Below are 20867 nucleotides of genomic sequence, written 5' to 3' on the forward strand. Positions count from 1 at the left end.
GCCATATAAACTTCTCACATATTTTATTCCTAGTTTTAAATAATTCCAGGTGTCCACCTATTGGATATTCATGGTAATATTAAAAAGGCACAGTACCAGATCTTGCGGCATAACTATTTAGTTTTCTTGTTGTACATTTCAATACAACACACTACACCCTGCTTTATCAAATATGACCTAACATTCTCTCCTTATTGAAGTTTCTCCCTGATGTCGCAGAGCTTCTTATCATTATTCTGGTCATCATTGATACCTTTAAATAACAAGGTGGCATGTCAATGAGAATTATGTTAATAGTTGTGGCAGGTAGTTTTTCTGTTTCCCCCATTTGGCTTCAAACATTCTACTGAACATATCAGCAATAATGCTGTCACTCCCTCAGTGTTAACCATATCAAACTTAAATGCCAGTATCTGCACTGCTCATCTAGGTATGCACCCTTATCTTTCTTGGTCTTCCCAAGATTCAACAACTGTGGTTTCTTTTTTATTTTTTTTATAGAACCAAAAATGAGTATGTTCCAGATATACTTTGATCCTTTCTTAGCCAAACAGAACAGCTAATGATTAGACTTCAGAAACTGAATATTTCTTTTCCACATCACTAAGTGCTCTTGAAACATAAGCTATATGTTGCCTTCCTCCCTCCACCTCATGTATCAAAACTTCCCCCCACCCCATGCACTGTCTGTAGTATAAATTGTGTATCAAAATTGGGTAATGCTGACACAGGGGCAATATTGTGCACTTGTTTTAGGGCACTAAAGGCCTCTTGTTGCGCCTCTCCTCCATTTAAACTTTTGTTCTTTTAATGTCAATCACTGAGAGGGACTGCTTTTTTTGAGAAAATCCTGAACTGAACCTACGAAAATAATTAGTCATTCCTACGACTTGAGCTACTGCTTTAAAATTATTCGAAGGAGGTAATTCAACTTTAGACAGCAGTTTGCTAGGCTTAGTAGTCACTTCTTCCAGTACTACCTTATGGCCAAAAGACTACACAGTCAAACAAGCTATATTTATCTTTCCAGAGATAAGAAGGAGTCCCACCTTTCTGAGACTCATAAACACTTTATAGAGATGGTTACAATATTCATCCATATTCTTGCCATGTTATGAGCGTGTCCAAATAATTGTAGTCATACTGAAACTTAATATCTAAAAATATCTGACGCATCAGTTATGTAAGCACGGCAGTCCTGGTGTACAAGCTGAGTGCAACTCTGTTGAACTTGTAAATGTTCCAGTTGGTTTTAAACACTGTTACAGGTTTCTATTTTTCTGGCAGGAATATCTGATTATACAGTGTGTAACAGGTATAACTGCAGATTTTTTTATATTTTGTACCTTAATATATACACAGGCCATTGTGTTGTTTGTTTTCTCTCTGTAACAAACTATCTTCCTTCAAACACATAACACAATTTACGACCTGATATTGTCTGCATGGTTGTAACTGCTCCACTAAGTGGACTATGCATGTCAGTGTAGACTAACTATTTTGTGTCCACACTTCAACATCTGACCTGCTTCTCATGGGGAAAATAAGCAGCACTGATGGCTTTTCTTGCCACATGAGTTTGGAGGTAATACCCAACCTAAAAACATGTGACTTTTAATAGCTATAATTATTAGTCTGGAAATGATGTAAATATTGTTGTAACATTGTTCAGTACACCATCCTCAGTCACCAATAGAAATATCTGCACTTTTACCCATTACACACTGTTCAGATTGAGAGTGGGAAAGTTCTTGGCTCCCTTGAACCAGTCGAAACTAGACTGCAGGTCAGGCAAGGTAACTGTTTGTATAATTACCTTCTTACTCAACTCTCTGTAATTAACTACAGGCCTGTGCTCACCATTAGGTTTCAACTACCAATAGGTAGAGCATACATAGGTAGAGCATACAGGGATTTTGATAACGTATCATGTTTTTGTTAAACATATCAACCAGTTCTTTTAGAATCTTCATTCCTGGTGACATGAACTGATATGGTGGCTTGTCCACTGGAATATCATCTGTTACCTCTGTAGTGTACTCGACCAACAATGTAATCCCTAATTGAGCAGTCGACACACCCAGAAACTGTTGGCAAATCTGTTTAAGCCTCTCTTTGTCTTCCGTCCTCAAGTGGTTTAAAGGATCAGTATAATCCCTCATTGGGCTACTTAATTGTTTCCATTTTCATGTTCTGTTTCCTATTATGAACACAGACTTGTATGACATTATCCATTTTTTCTTGTCCAATTTGATTTCAATCAATTCTTCCCAATATACGTGAGACAGCCAAGCCTTGCACTATCTTAACTGGATATTTTTGTGTGTATTGGCCAATTCTAATCTTAGCAGTAATCCGTCCTATTATTCCTATCATTGTTGTATTGGTGGCTGTGTATTTCTCCTTTTCTTGGCACATATATTTCCAATTGAAATGTACTTGGCTGTCCCTACACCACTGTTCATCAATGATCGTGACATCACTCCGTGAATTCAACAGTGCACATATTGATTCTTCATTGACTGAAATCAAAATGAATGGTAACCTACTTGTGTCCCTATTTGTTATCCCCCGAATTCCTGTTTGTGGGGTTGCCTTATTTTTTATTACCAGCACCACGCCCCCACTGTCAGTCTTCCTTTTCCAGGTTGTGGTTATCCTTGCACTCTTACCAAAATGACCTCCTTTCCCACAATGCCAACACTGTTTCCACGATCCTGTTTGGTTTGTCCTGCACTATTACCCTACTCTATGTGCACGATAACAGCTAATATGGCCATTCCTACCTGTTTAAAGCATTTTAACTGTTCCTGACTATGCTGCAGTGTGTGTTGCTTTACCCACCTTCCATCAAAATATTTTATCACTGGCATATGCTATATGGTTCTATTCAAGTATTTGAAAGTTAATAATCTTAGTATCAAATACTGCTCTCTGCCTGTCAGCAGTGATAAATCCATCTGATAGATGCTGTGCAATATCTACTTCCATATGTGGTAAAAACAATACTCTTGCTTTTTCAAATTCTGTCTACATCATTCCTAATATCTTCTGTTGTTCCTTGTTCCCTACTGTATCTTTTGTATATCAGTTCTTGTATATCATTCATTGTGGTCCATTTTCTTGTTGGTTGTCATCTTGCTCACAATCTGATGTACACAGACTACCAGTTTTTTCTCTTGTATTTCCATCCTTTTTCCTCATCAGAATACCTTCCTTGGTATTTAAACTTCTTGCATCAGTGGTGTGCTACCTTAATTCTTCCTTTTCCTAACATATTGTAATGATAGTTTTATTGAAACTAATTCTATTGCACTCATTGTTGTGTTGCATCCTTCTGTAGTTTGATCACCGTTTCATAGCGCTGTGGAAGACTGGAGGTATTTGCTACATCACATCAGTTTTTGTCACTGGTCTGCTGCCAATGTGCACAGTCTGTACAACATTTGGAAAATGTTTGCAGTGCATATTGCACTGAATCATTTTGTTTGATCAAAACTATGTGCCAAAATGAGATTTGAAACTGGATTTTTGTCTACTGTTACATTTTTATGGACTTTTGAAATATAGGCCAGAGATAGTAAGTCTGTTATTTGCCTCGTCCATGAACTGTAATTGTGCTCTGTCACTGTAATGTGGAACTTGTCAGTTAATTTGCCAATATAATACACTTTCACAGTGAAAAAATGTGGTTGCGTTCCTACTGTGTGTTGGTCTTAATCTGCATTAGTTATTTTAGTTAACTCTCCAACAGACACTTATAATATCAAAATGTCACAAATGCTTCTGTTGCGTATTATATGTGACAAGTTAAAAATTTGTGCTACAGTTGGATTCGACCCCAATCCCATCCAAATTTGGGTAATGTGCTACCAATTGCATAATCTGATGAGAAGCAGGCTCTATAAGCAATGACTGTAAAGTATAGTAACAATCAAGTATGACTAAATGATCTACACATCAGAGGCTGCTACTAAGGTAGCTGACTGTGTGTGTGGGCTGCACACAGTGGTTCTTAGGATTAGACGACTCTCCATCCAATCCAGATAACGATAGCTCTAGGAAACCCAGAAATATCAGTGTTAGATCGAAAGAAATGCCTCCTATAAGTGACAGTATTAAAATCCTAATGGTAAACTGCTGAAGCATTCACAACAAAGTGCCAGAGTCTCAAGCACTTGTGAAAAACAGTGAAGCTCATTTCATATTAGTTACATAAAGGTGGTTGAAATCTGAAATTGCTAGCAGTGAGATTTTTGGGGTAAATTTAATGTTTATTGAAAGGATAGGCAAATGGGAAAAGGAGGTGGTGTATTTCTCGCAGTAGACGAGAAACTCAGATCCACTAAGGTAGAAATTGAAGCTGCATGTGAGATCGTGTGGGCCAGACTCAGTATCACGGGTGGCACAAAATGATGATTAGATCCTTTTATCGCATGCCGTACTTATTTTCTGATGTAACTAAAAACTTGAGAAACAATCTCAGTTCACTTGTACATAAGTTCTCCAGTCATAATGTAATCATCGGTCGAGACTTTACTCATCCAATAGTTGATTGGAAACATTACAGTTTTGTTAGTGGTGTCCGTGATAAGACATCTGTGAAAATTTGTAAAATACCTTCTTAAAAACTTTGTTGAACAAATAGTTAGGAACCCCACTCATGAAGGAAATATATTGAATTTAATGGCAACAAATAGACCTAATGTCTTTGAGGATGCCCATATAGACATTGGTATCAGTGACCATGATGAGGTTGTGGCAACAATAATTACCAAACTTTCTGGCAGATTAAAACTGTGTGCCTGGACCGAGACTCAAACTAGGGACCTTTGCCTTTCGCGGGAAGTGCTCCACCATCTGAGCTACTCAAGCACGACTCACGACCTGTCCTCACAGCTTCAATTCTGCCAGTATCTCGTATCCTACCCTCCAAACTTCACAGAAGCTCTCCTGCGAACCTTACAGAACTAGCACTCCTGGAATAAAGGTTATAGCGGAGACAGGGCTTAGCCACAGCCTGGGGGATGTTTCCAGAATGAGATTTTCACTCTGCAGCAGAGTGTGCACTGATATGAAACTTCCTGGCAGATTAAAACTGTGTGCCAGACCGAGACTCAAACTCGAGACCTTTGCCTTTCACGGGCAAGTGCTCTACCATCTGAGCTACCCAAGCATGACTCACTTCCCATCCTCACAGCTTCAGTTCTGCCAGTATCTCGTCTCCTATCTTCCAAACTTCACAGAAGCTCTCCTGAGAACCTTGCAGAACTAGCACTCCTGGAAGAAAGGATCCCCCAGGCTGTGGCTAAGCCATGTCTCCGCTATATCCTTTCTTCCAGGAGTGCTAGTTCTGCAAGGTTCTCAGGAGAGCTTCTGTGAAGTTTGGAAGATAGGAGACGAGATACTGGCAGAACTGAAGCTGTGAGGACAGGGAGTGAGTCGTGCTTGGGTAGCTCAGATGGTAGAACAACTAAAACAAGCAGGAAAATGTATGTGATCAGTAAACTTGATAAGACGTCAGTAGTATCTTATCTCAGTGAGGAACTCGAAACTTTCAGCACAGGTCAGGAGTATGGAGAGGAACTCTTGACTCAAGTTTAAAAGAATAGTTGACCCCACACTGAATAGGTATGTACCTAGTAGAACAGTTCATAATGGGAGGGAACCTCCATTGTATACAAAGCTGGTGTCTGTACAGATACCATTGGTGATCTTATAGCTCCTGAAGAATGAAATTACAATGAAATCAGACCTTTAGCTGCTTACAGGCACTGATAAATGTCAATGGGGTCAGTCGAATAATGTGGCCCCCGACCGGGACTCAAACCCAGGACCTCCTGCTTAAATGGCAAACGCTCTGTCCGACTGAGCCACCGAGGACACATAGGACAGTGTGGCTGCAGGGACTTATCTCTGGCACCCTCCTCGTGAGATCCACGCTTTCCAACTTTCTGTCCACACACTACATTTGTAGTGCCCCTGTCCACCATACTCATCTACATCTACATCCATGCAAGCCACCTGACGGTGTTTGGCGGGGGTACCTTGAGTACCTCTATCGGTTCTCCCTTCTATTTCAGTCTCATATTGTTCGTGGAAAGAAGGATTATCGGTATGCTTCTGTGTGGGCTCTAATCTCTCTGATTTTATCCTCATGGGTCTCTTCGCGAGATATACGTAGCAGGGAGCAATATACTGCTTGCCTCTTCGGTGAAGGTATGTTCTCGAAACTTCAACAAAAGCCTGTACCGAGCTACTGAGCGTCTCTCCTGCAGACTCTTCCACTGGAGTTTATCTATCATCTGCGTAACGCTTTCACAATTACTAAATGATCCTGTAATGAAGCGTGCTGCTCTCCGTTGGATCTTCTCTATCTCTTCTAGGATTCTTCCAATGAATCTCAGTCTGGCATCTGTTTTACCAACGATCAACTTTATATGATCATTCCATTTTAAATCACTCCTAATGCGTACTCCCAGATAATTTATGGAATTAACTGCTTCCAGTTGCTGACCTGCTATATTGTAGCTAAATGATAATGGATCTATCTTTCTATGTATTTGTAGCACATTACACTTGTCTACATTGAGATTCAATTGTAATTCCCTGCACCATGTGTCAATTCGCTGCAGATCCTCCTGCATTTCAGTACAATTTTCCAATGTTACAACCTCTCGATATACCACAGCATCATCCGCAAAAAGCCTCAGTGAACTTCCGATGTCATCCACAAGGTCATTTATGTATATTGTGAATAGCAACGATCCTACGACACTCCCCTGCGGCACACCTGAAATCACTCTTACTTCGGAAGACTTCTCTCCATGGAGAATGACATGCTGCGTTCTGTTATCTAGGAACTCTTCGATCCAATCACACAATTGGTCTGATAGTCCATATTCTCTTACTTTGTTCATTAAACAACAGTGGGGAACTGTATCGAACGCCTTGCGGAAGTCAAGAAACACGGCATCTACCTGTGAACCCGTGTCTATGTATGAGAGTTATGGGATTTAACCCAAGTATTTGGAGGATCATACTCTAGTAGTGAGGTACTTTTTGCTACATATGCTCCTCCCTTCCCCACCCTTATATTGGTGGTAAGCTAGGACAACCCACCTCGAATCAAACACCACTGCACTAACATTCATTAGTTACCTCAGCTACATAATCTGGTCATTAGTTTCAAATGCTTTCTATTTTCCTGCTTTTGCTTCATTCACTACATTACTACACTTTTGTTAATATCTCTTTAATGGAATATTGTAACAAATAGAATAATATTTTAGTTGTTCTGTTTTACAAGGCAGTTCTACTGTCGTTCAAGTTGTATTTCATATTTTTGTAGTATCAGTAGTCTTATAAGAAAGATGAAATGAAACTTCCTGGCAGATTAAAACCGTGTGCCAGACCGAGACTTGAACACAGGACCTTTGCCTTTTGCGGGCAAGTGCTCTACCAACTAACCTACCCAAGCACATCTCATGACCTGTCCTCACAGCTTCAATTCTGCCATTACCTTGTTTCCTACCTTCCAAGCCGCAAAAGGCAAAGGACCTGAGTTAGAGTCTTGGTCCGGCACACAGTTTTAATCCGTCAAGAAGTTTCATATCAGCGCACACTCTGCTGCAGAGTGAAAATTTCATCCTGGAAACATCCTCCCAGCTGTGGCTAGGCCATGTTTCTGCAGTATCCTTTCTCTCAGGAGGGCTAGTTCTGTTAGGTTTGCAGAAGAGCCTCTGTGTATTCGGAAGGTAGGAGCCGAGGTACTGGAAGAACTGAAACTGTGAGGACAGATTGCGAGTCGTGCTTGGGTAGCTCAGTTGGTGAGCACTTGCCTGTGAAAGGCAAAGGTCTCAAGTTCAAGTCTCAGTCCATCACATTGTTTTAATGCTTCAGGAAATTTCATATCGGTGCACACTCTGCTGCAGAGTGAAAATTTCATTGTGGAAATATGAAATGAGTTAAGCAAAAATTGATCATTGTGCAGTAGTGTTTATGTCTAATAACAGAATGATTTATAGTTCATCTGTTAATATGCAACATATTATATACATTCTTATTTTCTTCTGATGCTTGGTGGTTTGTTACAGGTGCTGTTTATAGATTGTTTCTCCATAAAACACCTGAGATGTGAAGAATGAGCCAAAAATGTTACTTAAGAAAGAGAAGGTGCCAAGGCAGAACTACTTATAGTTATGGGGCAACTGGTTTAATTTAATAATGTAGAAATGAAGTTTACTGATACCATTATCTTGCCAAATGTAGCATAGCTCACATTTTAGAAAGATTTATCTAGTGCCTTATTTTGTATCATACTTAAAGAAACTAGTCATGTTGAATGTATCAGATTAACTATGTTGTAATTTACTTGTTTGTAATTTACAATTTTGAAGAACAGATGCTTGTCATATTAGCCAAAGAACACAGTTTATTTTAATTCTGTACTGAATTTTTACTTTTAAATGTTATTTATACAAAGCTTTTGCTATTTTTATGCCATATCATCTCCTCCTTAGAGGTGTAAAGCTAAACCAAATGTGCCAGTACCAAACACCAATGAGTTTAGAAATTAAGAATTTCAGTGATATCAGACAAGTGCTTTAAATGTGTCAGTTATATCTACAGGTACAAAACTGCACGCATAGCGTACTATTCTTGTACTTCCTGCTCGGCAGTTGATGTGTGTATTGTATGAGTTACAATTGTATATTCAATAGCCACCAGAGCAATAAAATGTGACAAGCTGCACAGGCACAAGTAGCCATATTGTTCCTAAATATAATCTGAGAGGAAAATTTTTGTTCTATTGCCACATTGAAAAACTGAGAATAGCATTAAACTGGCAATCTGCATTCTTTTTGTGACATTTTGCTTGATTACTGTGTAATCTTCTCTGTAAGCAATGATACAAGACACTCTGCCAGTAGTTGCTTGTTATAATTTTTGTGCACTTTAAAATTTTGAATTGTCATGGGTAAATTGATTAAGATGAACATGAAGAAAGAAAAAGGCAAGAAACATAACAAGAATCACAAATGCCAGTATTGCAGAAAGAACTTTGCAGCAGCAGGTGATTTAACAAAGCATTTGAGAACTCACACAGGAGAAAGACCTTATGAGTGTGCAGACTGTGGTGCACGGTTTGCACAGGGTGGTGGTTTGAAGAACCATATTGTGGCCAAACATACATATCCTGAACCATTTACTTGCCACCACTGTGGAAGGACATTTCCCATCAAGGAACGCTTAAGGCTGCATCTGCGTACACACACTGGTGAGCGACCATATGCCTGTCCACAGTGTCCACGCCGCTTTGCTCGTGGGGGCCAGCTGCTGCAACATACCATAACCCATACAGGTGATAAACCATACCATTGCACACGTTGCCCAAGGCAATTTGCCTCCCAAAAGAATCTCAGTATGCATCTGAAACGACATGACGGGACACGTGATCAGACATGTGAAATTTGTGGCAAATCATTTGTTCGGCGTGATAGTCTCATGAAACATGTTGCTTGTATCCACAGTGGAATCCGTGCTTTCCGTTGTGACATCTGTGGAAAAGAGTTGAAAGGTCATATTGTCCAGCATTTACGTATCCACATGAGTGAAAAGCCATTCAGCTGTAAGACATGTGGAATGGCATTCACACAAGCCTCACATTTAAAGGTTAGTTTTTCTTCATTGAAATATATTTATGGCCAGTTTATTTGTAAAGTTGTGAAGTTAAGAAAATAGTTACTTTTGTAGGAATTACTGTTCCCACTCTTTTTATTTTAGTACTTTAGTGTTGACTTTGAAGAAATTTTAAAGAAAACAACAGCCCAAAGTAACTGCAATGAAATTGAGTTAAAAAAGCCTGTTTACCAGTTGGAAGCAAATTAACAGATACATATCTGTGAAATTGTTGTCACTTTATTTTCTATTCTTTTACTTTGGTTTCTGAAATGGTTAGAAATAATGCACATTTAAACATGGCAGCAAAAATTGACACAATTATAAATGTGTTGTCATTGGCACATTTTTCAAATACTAAGTGATAATTGTAGGGTTTCTAGTTGTGGAAGTAACAGTACACTGAAACTTATCTTGCCATATTTGCTCTTAAGGGAATTATCATTACAGAAATAACAAAAGATGTCCTGTTAATGAGTGATTAATTCTGTACAAATGTTGAATTAATGTTTTTTTCTTTGAAACATTGCTTCTGCAGTGAGGAAGAATGTCTTTCACCAGAAATTTCTAAAAGGTGTTATTTTGATGCTCTGTTCAAAGAAGAGGAACTTCAAGATCTGAATATGAAATTTTTATAAAGTTTTAAGTCTGATTTTTATGAAGTCTTTATAGAGTCCGACCAGCAGCCAAAGATAGTGGTCATGTATGTGTGAGGTGCGTTTGTGTCAGTGTGTGTGTGCACGTATGTTGTCTATTTCAGGAGAACATCTTCTGGCTTATGTGTTTAGTAGTCTTTTTTGTTGTGCCTGACTACGACTCATCATCTCTGCTATATGGTGAGTAACAATCTATCCTTTTCATAATATTGTCACTATCCAATCCTGGATTTTCTATTGTTAAATTTTTAAAATGTTTCAGTCAAAGGCCCCTTCGTCAATTATGGTATTAGAATGGTCAGTATAATGTGCAAAGTATTTATTTTGGAAGTAGTGGGTGATTTTAAACTAATAAATATTGAAATTTTAGTATTCTACCGTTTGTTAATGTTCGGTGAAAGTGTGTGTATTCACTCTTTATCAGGAGACCTTTGTTTCTATATCAGTAGGAAACTTACGAGATAAAATCAAACAATGGAAAATCCAGAATGGAATAACAACAAATTGAAAGCATTAAATTGCTATTCACCATATAGAGGAGATGTTGAGTGCCAGATAAGCAAATTGAAAAAAGACTGCTAGATATGATGAAGGAGATCTCCTGTTTCTTGCCTTCGCTGTCAACTATCATCCCCCACATACCTTTCTGTGCCAATAAAGGAGCTTTCCTCTTTCGATTCTATACCACCCAGGACTGAGCAACTGAATCATGTTCTCTGCCAGGGATCTACCTCTTGTTGTGTTCTGAAATTAGAAGTATCCTCCCTACTATACTCCTCACCCCTCCCATAGTGTTGTGCCTCTCACCCAACCTAAACAATAATATTGTCTGTCCCTATTCCACTCCTGCTCCCAACCCTGTGCCGCATGGCTCTTACCTTTCAATAGGCTTAGATACAAGATCAGCCCCATCTTCCCACTGCCAACTACTACAGTCCTGTCACAGATATCTCCTACCTCACAGGAGGCAGGACCACATATGAAAGTAGTCTTGTGATTTATCAGCTTAGCTGCAACCACTATGCTCCATTTTATGTTGGCTTGACTACTAACAATCTGTCTATTCATGATGATGGCCACTGCAAATCTGTGGCCAAGAGAGAGCTGGACAACCTAGTTGCGAGCATGCTATCCAACATGATGTGCTCAGCTTCAGTGACCGCTTTACAGTCTGTGACATCTGGATTCTTCCCATCAAGATCATCTTTTCTTAATTGCACAGGCGGGAGCTCTCCCTATGACATACCCTTCATTCCCATAATCTCCCTGGCCTCAACCTTTGCTAGTCCCTATCCTTCGCCTCCCTATCCCCTTCCCTGCTCTCACTTACACATGTGTTTTATCCTGCCAATGCAGTTGCATAGTCCTTTCCACTTCTCTCCTCTCCCTTTTGCATCCTCCCCCCCCCCCCCCCCTCCATTTTCTCCTCAGCACAGCCTTCTGATTCAGCACCTATCATTGTCTGTCCCCACCAAAACCCTGCATGCTCCGAAAGGCAGCACTAACATCTTACTCTGTCCCAACTGTGCTATGGTGGTGTAAGAATGAAATTTTAAATTTTCAGTTACACTGTTTAGATGTAATACTTTAGCCTGAAACTAACAAATTATTTACGAATAAAGAGACAACTCACCGAAAGGTAGAAGTGCAGCACCATTGACAGATTCATGAACAAAAGGTAAAGAGCTTTGCTTTGCTAGCTTTCAGAATGAAATTCCTTCCTCAAGGTGTAGGAGGAACATACAAAACACACACGTGCGCACACTTGTCTCCCTACATTGTACTCAACTGCCAGCTCTTTTCTGGCCCACAGTGAGTGTAATAGAGTGTGATGGGGTGCAGGGTGGGGTGAGGGATAGAGAGAGGCGGGAGGCAGCGAAGCGGTTGGGGGAGAAGCATCTAGCGGCTCAAGGGAGAGTGGGGAGCCGTCTGTGGATTGGCTAGGGGTGCACATAGAGGGGGCAGGTGGCAGACAGCTGTGCATGCGATTTCACAGATTAGGTCGTGATATTGCAACACACAACTAGCTGACACATATTGGGTGGCATTTCAGCGCATGACGATAGATAATCAAAACCTTGACGAACGACGTGGTTCAGTCGTTCCAGTCCTGGTTGGTGTTGGGTGAAAGTGGGATACTTCTTTCTCATTTGTTCTTGGGATGGATGTGAGGATCAGATGCGTGTGACTATATGGCAAGGGAGATCTGATTTTGTGCTAGATGTGGTGGTTATTGCCTGTCTCCGAAGACCTTTGTGAGGCCTTCAGCATACTGGGTGAGAGAGTTCTTATCACTGCAGATGAGTCTGCCACAGTTGGCCAGGCTGTATGGGAGGGATTTTTAGGTGTGGAATTGGTGGCAGCTGTCAAAGTGCAGATACTTTTGGTGATTGGTGGGTTTGATGTGGACTGAGCTGTGGATGGAGCCATCTGAGAGGAGGAGATCAACATATAGGAAGGTGGCATGATGGTTGGAGGAGGACCAACTGAAGTGGATGGAAGAGGTGGTGTAGAGATTGTGGAGGAATTAGGATAAGGTGTCCTGGTCTTGGGTCCACATTAAAAATATGTCATCAATAAACCTGAACCAGACCAGGAGTCGTGTTTTGGGAGGCTAGGAATGTTTTCTCTAGGTAGCCTATGAAGAGGTTTGCGTAGGAAGGTGCCATGCTGGTGCCCATGGCTATGCCATGAATTTGTTTGCATACATTTCCTTCAAAGTAGTAAAATAAAATAAGTAGTTATGGGTTAGGATGTAGTTGGTTAGTTGTATGGGGAATGAAGGGGGGTTTTGAGTCTGCAGGGTGTTGGGAGAGGTAATGTTCAGTCGCGGCAAGGCCATGGCCATGAGCAATGTTGGTGTATGTGGAGGTTGCATCTATACTGACAAGTAGGGACCTGGAAGGTAAGGGCGTGGGGATGGTGGAGAGCTAGTGCAGGAAGTGGTTGGTATCTTTAAGAAGCTAGGTTTTGGACCATTGGTTGCAGATGTTGATCAAGGGCTGAGATTCTTTTGGTGGGGACACTGTAACCAGCCCTAATGGGGTGCCAAGGATTTTTAGGTTGTTGGACTTTTGTAGGATGTAGAAAGTGGCTGTGTGGGCTGTTGTAGTGGTGAGCAGGGAAATGGATTCAGGGAGAGGTTCTGGTGAAGCCTAAGTATTTGAGCAGGGTTGGAGATTATGTTGAATGTCTGGGATGGAGTCACTTTATCAGAGCTTGTAGGTAGAGGTGTTGGACAGCTGGGGGAGGCCCTCCATCCCATAGTGACTCTGGTTCATCACAACAGTTGTAGAACCTTTGTCTGCCAGGAGATTGATCAGATGAGGATCCGTTTTTAGGTTGTGTAGGACAGTCCTTTCTTCTGCTGAAAGGTTGATGTTCTTAGGGAGGGACCTGATGGAGGATGGTGTGGCCAGGTTGGAAGTTAGGAAATCCTAGAAGGTGACCAGGGGATAGTTAGGTGAAGTGTGGGAGGGTCACGGCTGGATGGTGGTAAGAACTGGGACAGGCAGGGTCCAGTATTAGGATTGGACAGGAGGACCTCCGCCAGCTGTCCGACACCTCCACCTACAAGCTCTGCCAAAGCGACTCCATTCCAGATGTCCAAAATAGCCTCCAATCTCAGCTGAAATCTGTAGGACCTTCCCAGAACATCTCCTCAGAATCCATTTACCTGCTCACCCCAACAACAGCCTGCACACCACCTTCTACATGTTCCCCAAAATCCACAAAACTAACAAACGTGGGTGCCTCACTGTGGCTGATTACAGTGCCCCACTGAAAGAATCTCGGCCCTTGTTGATCAACATGTGCATCCAATAGCCTAAAACCTAGCCTCCCACTTCCTGCACCAGCTCTACACCATCCCCACATTCTTACCTCCTGGGTCCCTACTCGTCACTGTAGATGCAACCTCCTTATGCACTAACATCCGTGAGGCCCATGGCCTTGCCGCAATTGAATACTAACTCTCCCAAGCAGACTCCAAACCCATGACTTCATTCCTCGTACACCTAACCAACTACACCCTAACCCATACGTACTTCACCTTTGAAGGGAAGGTATACAAACAAATTCGTGGCACAGCCATGGGCACCTGTATGGGACACTCCTATGCCAATCTCTTCATGGCCCACCTAGAAGGAACATGCCTAGCCTCCCAAAACCCCAAACCCCTGGTCTGGTTCAGGTTTACTGATGACATCTTTATAATGTGGAACCAAGGCCAGGACACCTTACTCTCATTCCTCATCATGCTAGATTTCATGCCATCTGGATCGTCCCAACCACCACCAGCATTCTGAGCTGCACAGATGGGAGCTATCCTCACAGCATATCCTTAACTCCTATAACCTCCCTGGCCTCTCAGTCCACACAAAACCCACCCGTCATCAAAAGTATCTGCACTTTGACAGCTGCCACTTCTTCCACACCAAAAAAATCCCTCCTATGCAGCCTGGTCACCTGTTGCAGACCCATCTGCAGTGATGAAAACTCCCTCACCTAGTAAGCTGAACGCCTCACAAAAGCCTACGCAGTCAGGCAATACCCCCTGCCCCCAACCTAATACAAAAACAGATCTATGCCATATCCCCATACACACCTGATCCTCAAATCCATCCCCAGAACCAACCACAAAGAACTGCCACCTTGTCATCCATTACCACTCGAGACTGGAACAACTGAACCGTGCCTTTATCAGGACTTTGATTATCTATCGTCATGCCCTGAAATGAGGGACATCCAACACAAGATACTTCCATGCTCTCCCAAAGTGGTGTTCCACTGCAAACCCAACATCCTAGTCCACCCGTATGCCAATCTCATCCCAATGCCCTGCCACAGGGGTTATGCCATTGTGGAAGACCCAGATGTGCCCTATCCACCGACCCAGCATCTTCTACTCCCATCCCATCACAGGCTTATCCTACCCCATCAGAGACTGGGTCACCTGTGAAAGGAGCCGTGTTATATACCAGCTCTGCTGCAACCACTGCACAGTGTTTACATTGGTATGACAACCAGCCAGCTGTCAACCAGAATGAATGGCCACCATCAAACTGTTCCCAAAAACAACATGGATCACGCAGTGGCACAACATGCAGCAGAGCACAATGTTAAGATTTCAGTGACTGCTGCCCCAAACTGTGTCATCTGGATCTTCCCAACCACCACCAATTTTTCTGAACTACGCAGATGGGAGCTATTCTTACGGCACATACTTTGCTCCTATAACCTCCCTGGCCTAAAGCTAAGATAACTCGCTGTTTCCCCAGCACCCACCCTAGAGAGAGAGAGAGAGAGAGAGAGAGAGAGAGAGAGAGAGAGAGAAAGGGTGGGGAGGGGGGGGGTGGAAGTGTTTGTACGCACCATCCCTTTCGAATTACAGCCACTCAATACATGTCAGCTAGTTGTGCAGTGCAATCTCATGTCCTAATCTGTGAATCGTGCGTTCAGCCGTCTACCACCTGCTCCCTTCTACGTACACCCCTAGCTAGCCCATGGACGGCTCCCCACTCTCCCATGAGCCGCTAGACGCTCCGCCCCCCCCCCCCCCCCCCCCAAATCCCTTGTACACACACACACACACACCAATCCCCACACTGCCTCCCACCTCTCTCCATCCCTCACCCCACCCCACTCTGCACACCCTCCTCACCCCAGTACATTCAACGAGAACTAGGAAAGAGCTGGCAGTTGAATTAGCACAATTTAGTGAGACAAGCACGTGAGTGTGTGTGTGTGTCCTACAGCTTTAGAAAGGAATTTCATTGTGAAAGCTAGCAAAGCAAAGCTCTGTACCTTTTGTTCGTGTATCTGTAAATGCCACAGCAATTCTGCCTTTCAATGAATCATCCCTTTATTCCTAAATAATTCATTATTCTCAGTCAGAACATCTAGTCTGAAACTAGGTAGTACATCCTATTTGTTGCTATTGCTACCGCACCATTCTGTTATACCTGTTGGTTTGATACTTTGAGCCATTGGTGCTTTGTCATCAGCGTCTAGTACTCTATTACTAGGCAGTGTGTAGGACAGATTGTTCACATTTACTGTACAGTAGGCAGAGAGAGTTGTAGAACAAAGCCTTCTGGGACATCTTCTGTAACAGATAAGGTATATGGTTTTCGAACATGTCAGCCTGGAGTTTCCATTGTTAGAATATAGCTTTAGGTTATTTACACATACTAAATGTTCACTGTTGCTCAGGAATGACTGCAGCAGGAGGAAAGCATTCTCTTCTATTCCATAGTACTGTACTTTTCTGATTAGGAAATTGGGAGAGTCTGTATCAAAGAATTTCCATAGGTCTAGTAAAGTCACTTTTAATCTTATACTTTTGTTATAAGGCTCTCTAGTTTCCTCATGTTAGAGACATTAGATCTGATGACATAGTATGCAGGACAAAGTAGGTTGTTGTGTCTTGAATATTGACTCAACTGTTGGTGCATACTGTATGCCATTAGAAGCTGTTTGGGGCTGGCAACATGGCCTGGTATTTATCCAGTGACTCTGTTTTACTGTCATTATAAACATGTTTGATTATCGATATTTTTTAGTATTCTATTTAAACACCTCAGTTAATCTTTCATTGATGATTTTTGTTAAGTGTTTAGTGGCAACATTTGGAAGGTTATAGTGACCTTCAGTTTAGTAATTACTGCTGTTGTTTCACTTATTTGTCTATGAGTTATATTACTTGATATAAAACTGTCAGTTGTTTTGCTGTGTAGTCTCAATGTTAATGTTTCTGTTTTGCCTACATTATGTGCAATCTTGGTCTCTGAGACAGATCGGCAAAGTATGTATGACATGTCAGGAAAACCTGGAATGCTCTGATTTTTTTGATAATGTAACCTTTTTTATGGCTTTCCGCAGGGCTTTAGATTTATTTTCAGAGTTAAATATGTATCCATCATTAGCCTTACATTTTGTTGCAGATTTGCAGTGCTTTTTCATGATTGTGTATTTATCTTTATCTTCTTTACTGTGATGTGATCTATCATAATACAGAAGCATAACAATTCTCTGTTATTTAGCACTGGTTTGTATCAGTATTTCAGACTTACTGGTTTGGAGTGGGTGCTTTACTTAACATATTTCTTAAAATGCCTATGCCATATTTCTTCAAAGATTTCAGTTAACTCTTCTGAAATTTTGTTTTGGAGACCAGTCACTGAGTAGTGGAAGTGTTGAGCAGTTGACAGGTGTACAAAAAGAATGAAAATTTATTAGCATTCACACAAGTCCTTTTATGAGTTAATATTGTTCCATAAAAGCTTTAAACATCACAGTTAATATTGTAATAAAAATGAACAAAACACACAAACACACACACAGAATTACAAGCTTTCACAACTCCTTCCTTCCTTCCTTCCTGACGAAGCAACTGCCAGTTGCGAAAGCTTGTAATTCTGTGTGTGTGTTTGTGTGTTTTGTTCATGTGCCTGTCTGCCGGCGCTTTCCCGCTTGGTAAGTCTTGGAATCTTATTTTTAATATATTTTTCCCATGTGGAAGTTTCTTTCTGTTTTATTTACACAGTTAATATTGTGTTTGATTAGTTTGTTACAGTCTATTAAGTTTAACATAGATGTCAGTTGGTTTTGCTTCTGTTCATTAGTGGTAGAGGGGATGATTTTCAGTATTCATTATATCTCTTGTCAGTTACAACACTTGTTTCAGTTTGAAAGGCTGTTTCCAAGTTTGTCAGAGGGATGTGTCTTACACAAGAAAATACAGAAAATTTACATCATGTGCGTACATTATTTGTTCTACTGTTATTTTCATGTGTATGGCACCTTGCACTGGGTAAACACTAAAAATGGATTCTTAAGCTGAAAGATAGAAGTTGTTAGATTCTTTGGGTGAGACTCAGTATCAAAGGTGGGCAAAAAATTATAATAAGGTCCATCTGTTGACCATCAGATTCTCCTCCTGATGTAATTGAAAACTTAAGACAGCCCTAATTCACATGTATATAAGTTCCCTAATCATACTGTAATCATTGGGGGAGTCTTTAAACCTCCAACAATTGGTTTAGATAGTTTCGTTGGTGGTGGGCATGATGAGACATGCTGTGAAATGTTACTAAATGCCTTCTCAGAAAATTATCTGAAACACAGTTCAGAATTCCACTCATGATGGAAATACATTAGATCTAATGACAACAAACAGACCTGATCTCTTTAAAAAAGTCCACATTGTAAATGGTATCAGTGGCCATGAGGCAGTTATAGCTACAATGACTACCAAAATGCAAAGGACAACTAAAACAAGCAGAAAGATTTATATGTTCAGCAAACTAGACAGAGAAACAATAGTGTGATATCTTAGTGAGGAACTTGAAACTTTTAGCTCATGACAGGAGCCTGTAGATGAACTATGGTTCAAGTTTAAAAGAATAGTTGACCATGCACTGGATAGATATGTATGCATTAGAACAGTTCATAGAGGGAAGGACCATCCATGAGTGAAAGAGAGATTAGAGTTAGTTGTGTTAAGAAACAGCTGAGATCATTAAAACTGAAAAGCCTCAGGGCCTGATGGAATTCCTATCAGATTGTGTACCCAGTTTGTAACTGAGTTAACCCCCCTGTTAACAGTAAGCAACAAAAACTGTGCCCAATAGTTGGAAGAAAGCACTGATCACACCTGTGTACGAACAAGGTAGCAGAAGTGATCCACAAGACTACCAATATCCTTGACATCTATTTGTTGTTGAATCTTAGAACATAGCCTGAACTGAAACATATTGATGTATCTCAAACAGAATGACCTCCTTCATGCCAACGAGCTTTGATGTCAAAAACATATATCTTTCCTCGCATGACATCCTAAAAGCCATGGATCAAGGCAGTCAGATAGATGCAATATTCCTTGATTTCCAAAAAGCATTTGACTCGGTATCACACTGATGCTTATTATAAAATGTATGACCATAAGGTGTATCAGACAAAATATGTGACTGGATTGATGATTTCTTGACAGGGAGGACAAAGCATTTTATCTTGGGTAGAGAGTGCTTGACAGATGTAGACGTAACTTCAGGTGTACTCCAAGGAAACATTGCATCCTTTCACATTATACATTAACGACCTTGCAGACAACATTAATAGTAACCTCAGATTTTTTGCAAATGTTATAGTTACCTACAACAAAATACAACCTGAACCTGAACCTGAACGAAACTGTACAAATATTCAGTCAGACTTTGATAAGATTTTAAAGTGATGCAGTGATTGGCAACTTTCTTTAAATTTTCAAAAATGTAAAACTGTGCACTTCACAAAACAAAACATAAATATAATATTAGTGAGTCACAGGTTGAATCTATGAACTAATATGAATATCTTGGTGTAACACCTTGTAGGGATACGAAATGGAATTATTACATGGGCTCAGTTGTGGGCCAAGCAGGTAGCAGACTTTAGTGTATTAGTAGAATACTAGGGAAATACAATCAGTATACAAAGGAGACAGCTTAAAAATCATTTGTGTGACTCATCCTAGAATACTGCTCAAGTGTGTGGGGCCCGTACCAAATAGGACTGGCACGGGATATTTAACATTATACAGAGAAGGGCAGCACAAATGGTCACAGGTTTGTTTAATCCATGGGAGACTGTCAGAGAAATACTGAAGGAATTGAATTAGCAGACACTTGGAGACAGACGTAAACTATCCCAAGAAAGTCTATTAGCAAAGTTTTAAGAACCGGCTTTAAATGATGACTGAAGAAAGATAGTACAACCCCCCCCCCCCCCCCCACACACACACACACATATTGCTCTCGTAAGGATCATGAGGATAAGATTATGTTAATTACAGCATGCACAGAGGCATTTAAACATTTTTCCCATGCTCCGTATATGAATGAAACAAAAAAAAGCCATAATAACTGGTACAGTGGGATGTATCCTGTGCCATGCACTTCGTAGTTGTACACAGAGTATAGAAGCAGATGTACAAAGTAAATCAGGAAATGAGAAGAGGTGTAAGAAGTATTACAACGGAAGAAGGAAGATGCCTTCATCCAACAAACTTATGGCTGTGGTACCCATTATGAAGAAAATGTTCATTTATGGAGCTAATTACTACATTATTATTTAAGACAGCCTAAACCACAGCCCTTCTTGTTCAGTGGTTTAATTTTATTAAATTGCGTTCTGTTAAATGAAAATTACAAATTATATTGACATGCAGTCTGCATGATAGTTTTTCATTTGTACAGCCAAACTGTAGAGATTTTAAGTAAATGTGTACAGTTCTCTTTTGAACATATTGTCCCACATAGTAACACTCTGTAATGTTTAATCTTGAGGTGTAAGATTATCTGTTTTAAGACTTCCTGTCCCATATAGTAACACTCTGTAATGTTTAATCTTGAGGTGTAAGATTATCTGTTTTAAGACTTCCTGTGGACACATCTTCATCAAATACAAACACAACTATAATTTCTCAGCTTGAAAATGATACAGCCGCAGCTTCAGCATTTGATTCTTTACTAAGCTCATTGACATTAATAA

At 40.7% G+C, this 20867-nt stretch overlaps 1 protein-coding gene across 1 annotated transcript in view; it reads left to right on the plus strand.

The window, feature by feature from the left end:
* Positions 1-20867, plus strand: part of LOC126355169 (gastrula zinc finger protein XlCGF57.1-like) — a 60497-nt gene that overhangs the window by 18784 nt on the left and 20846 nt on the right. Inside the window, exon 2 of the mRNA XM_050005380.1 lies at positions 8097-9675. Within this exon, the coding sequence (XP_049861337.1) occupies positions 8977-9675 (699 nt within the window). The 5' untranslated portion in view covers positions 8097-8976. The remainder of the gene's footprint in view (positions 1-8096; positions 9676-20867) is intronic.

The sequence above is a fragment of the Schistocerca gregaria genome, chromosome 3, assembly GCF_023897955.1.
Source record: "Schistocerca gregaria isolate iqSchGreg1 chromosome 3, iqSchGreg1.2, whole genome shotgun sequence".
In the NCBI taxonomy this organism is placed as follows: Eukaryota; Metazoa; Arthropoda; class Insecta; order Orthoptera; family Acrididae; genus Schistocerca; species Schistocerca gregaria.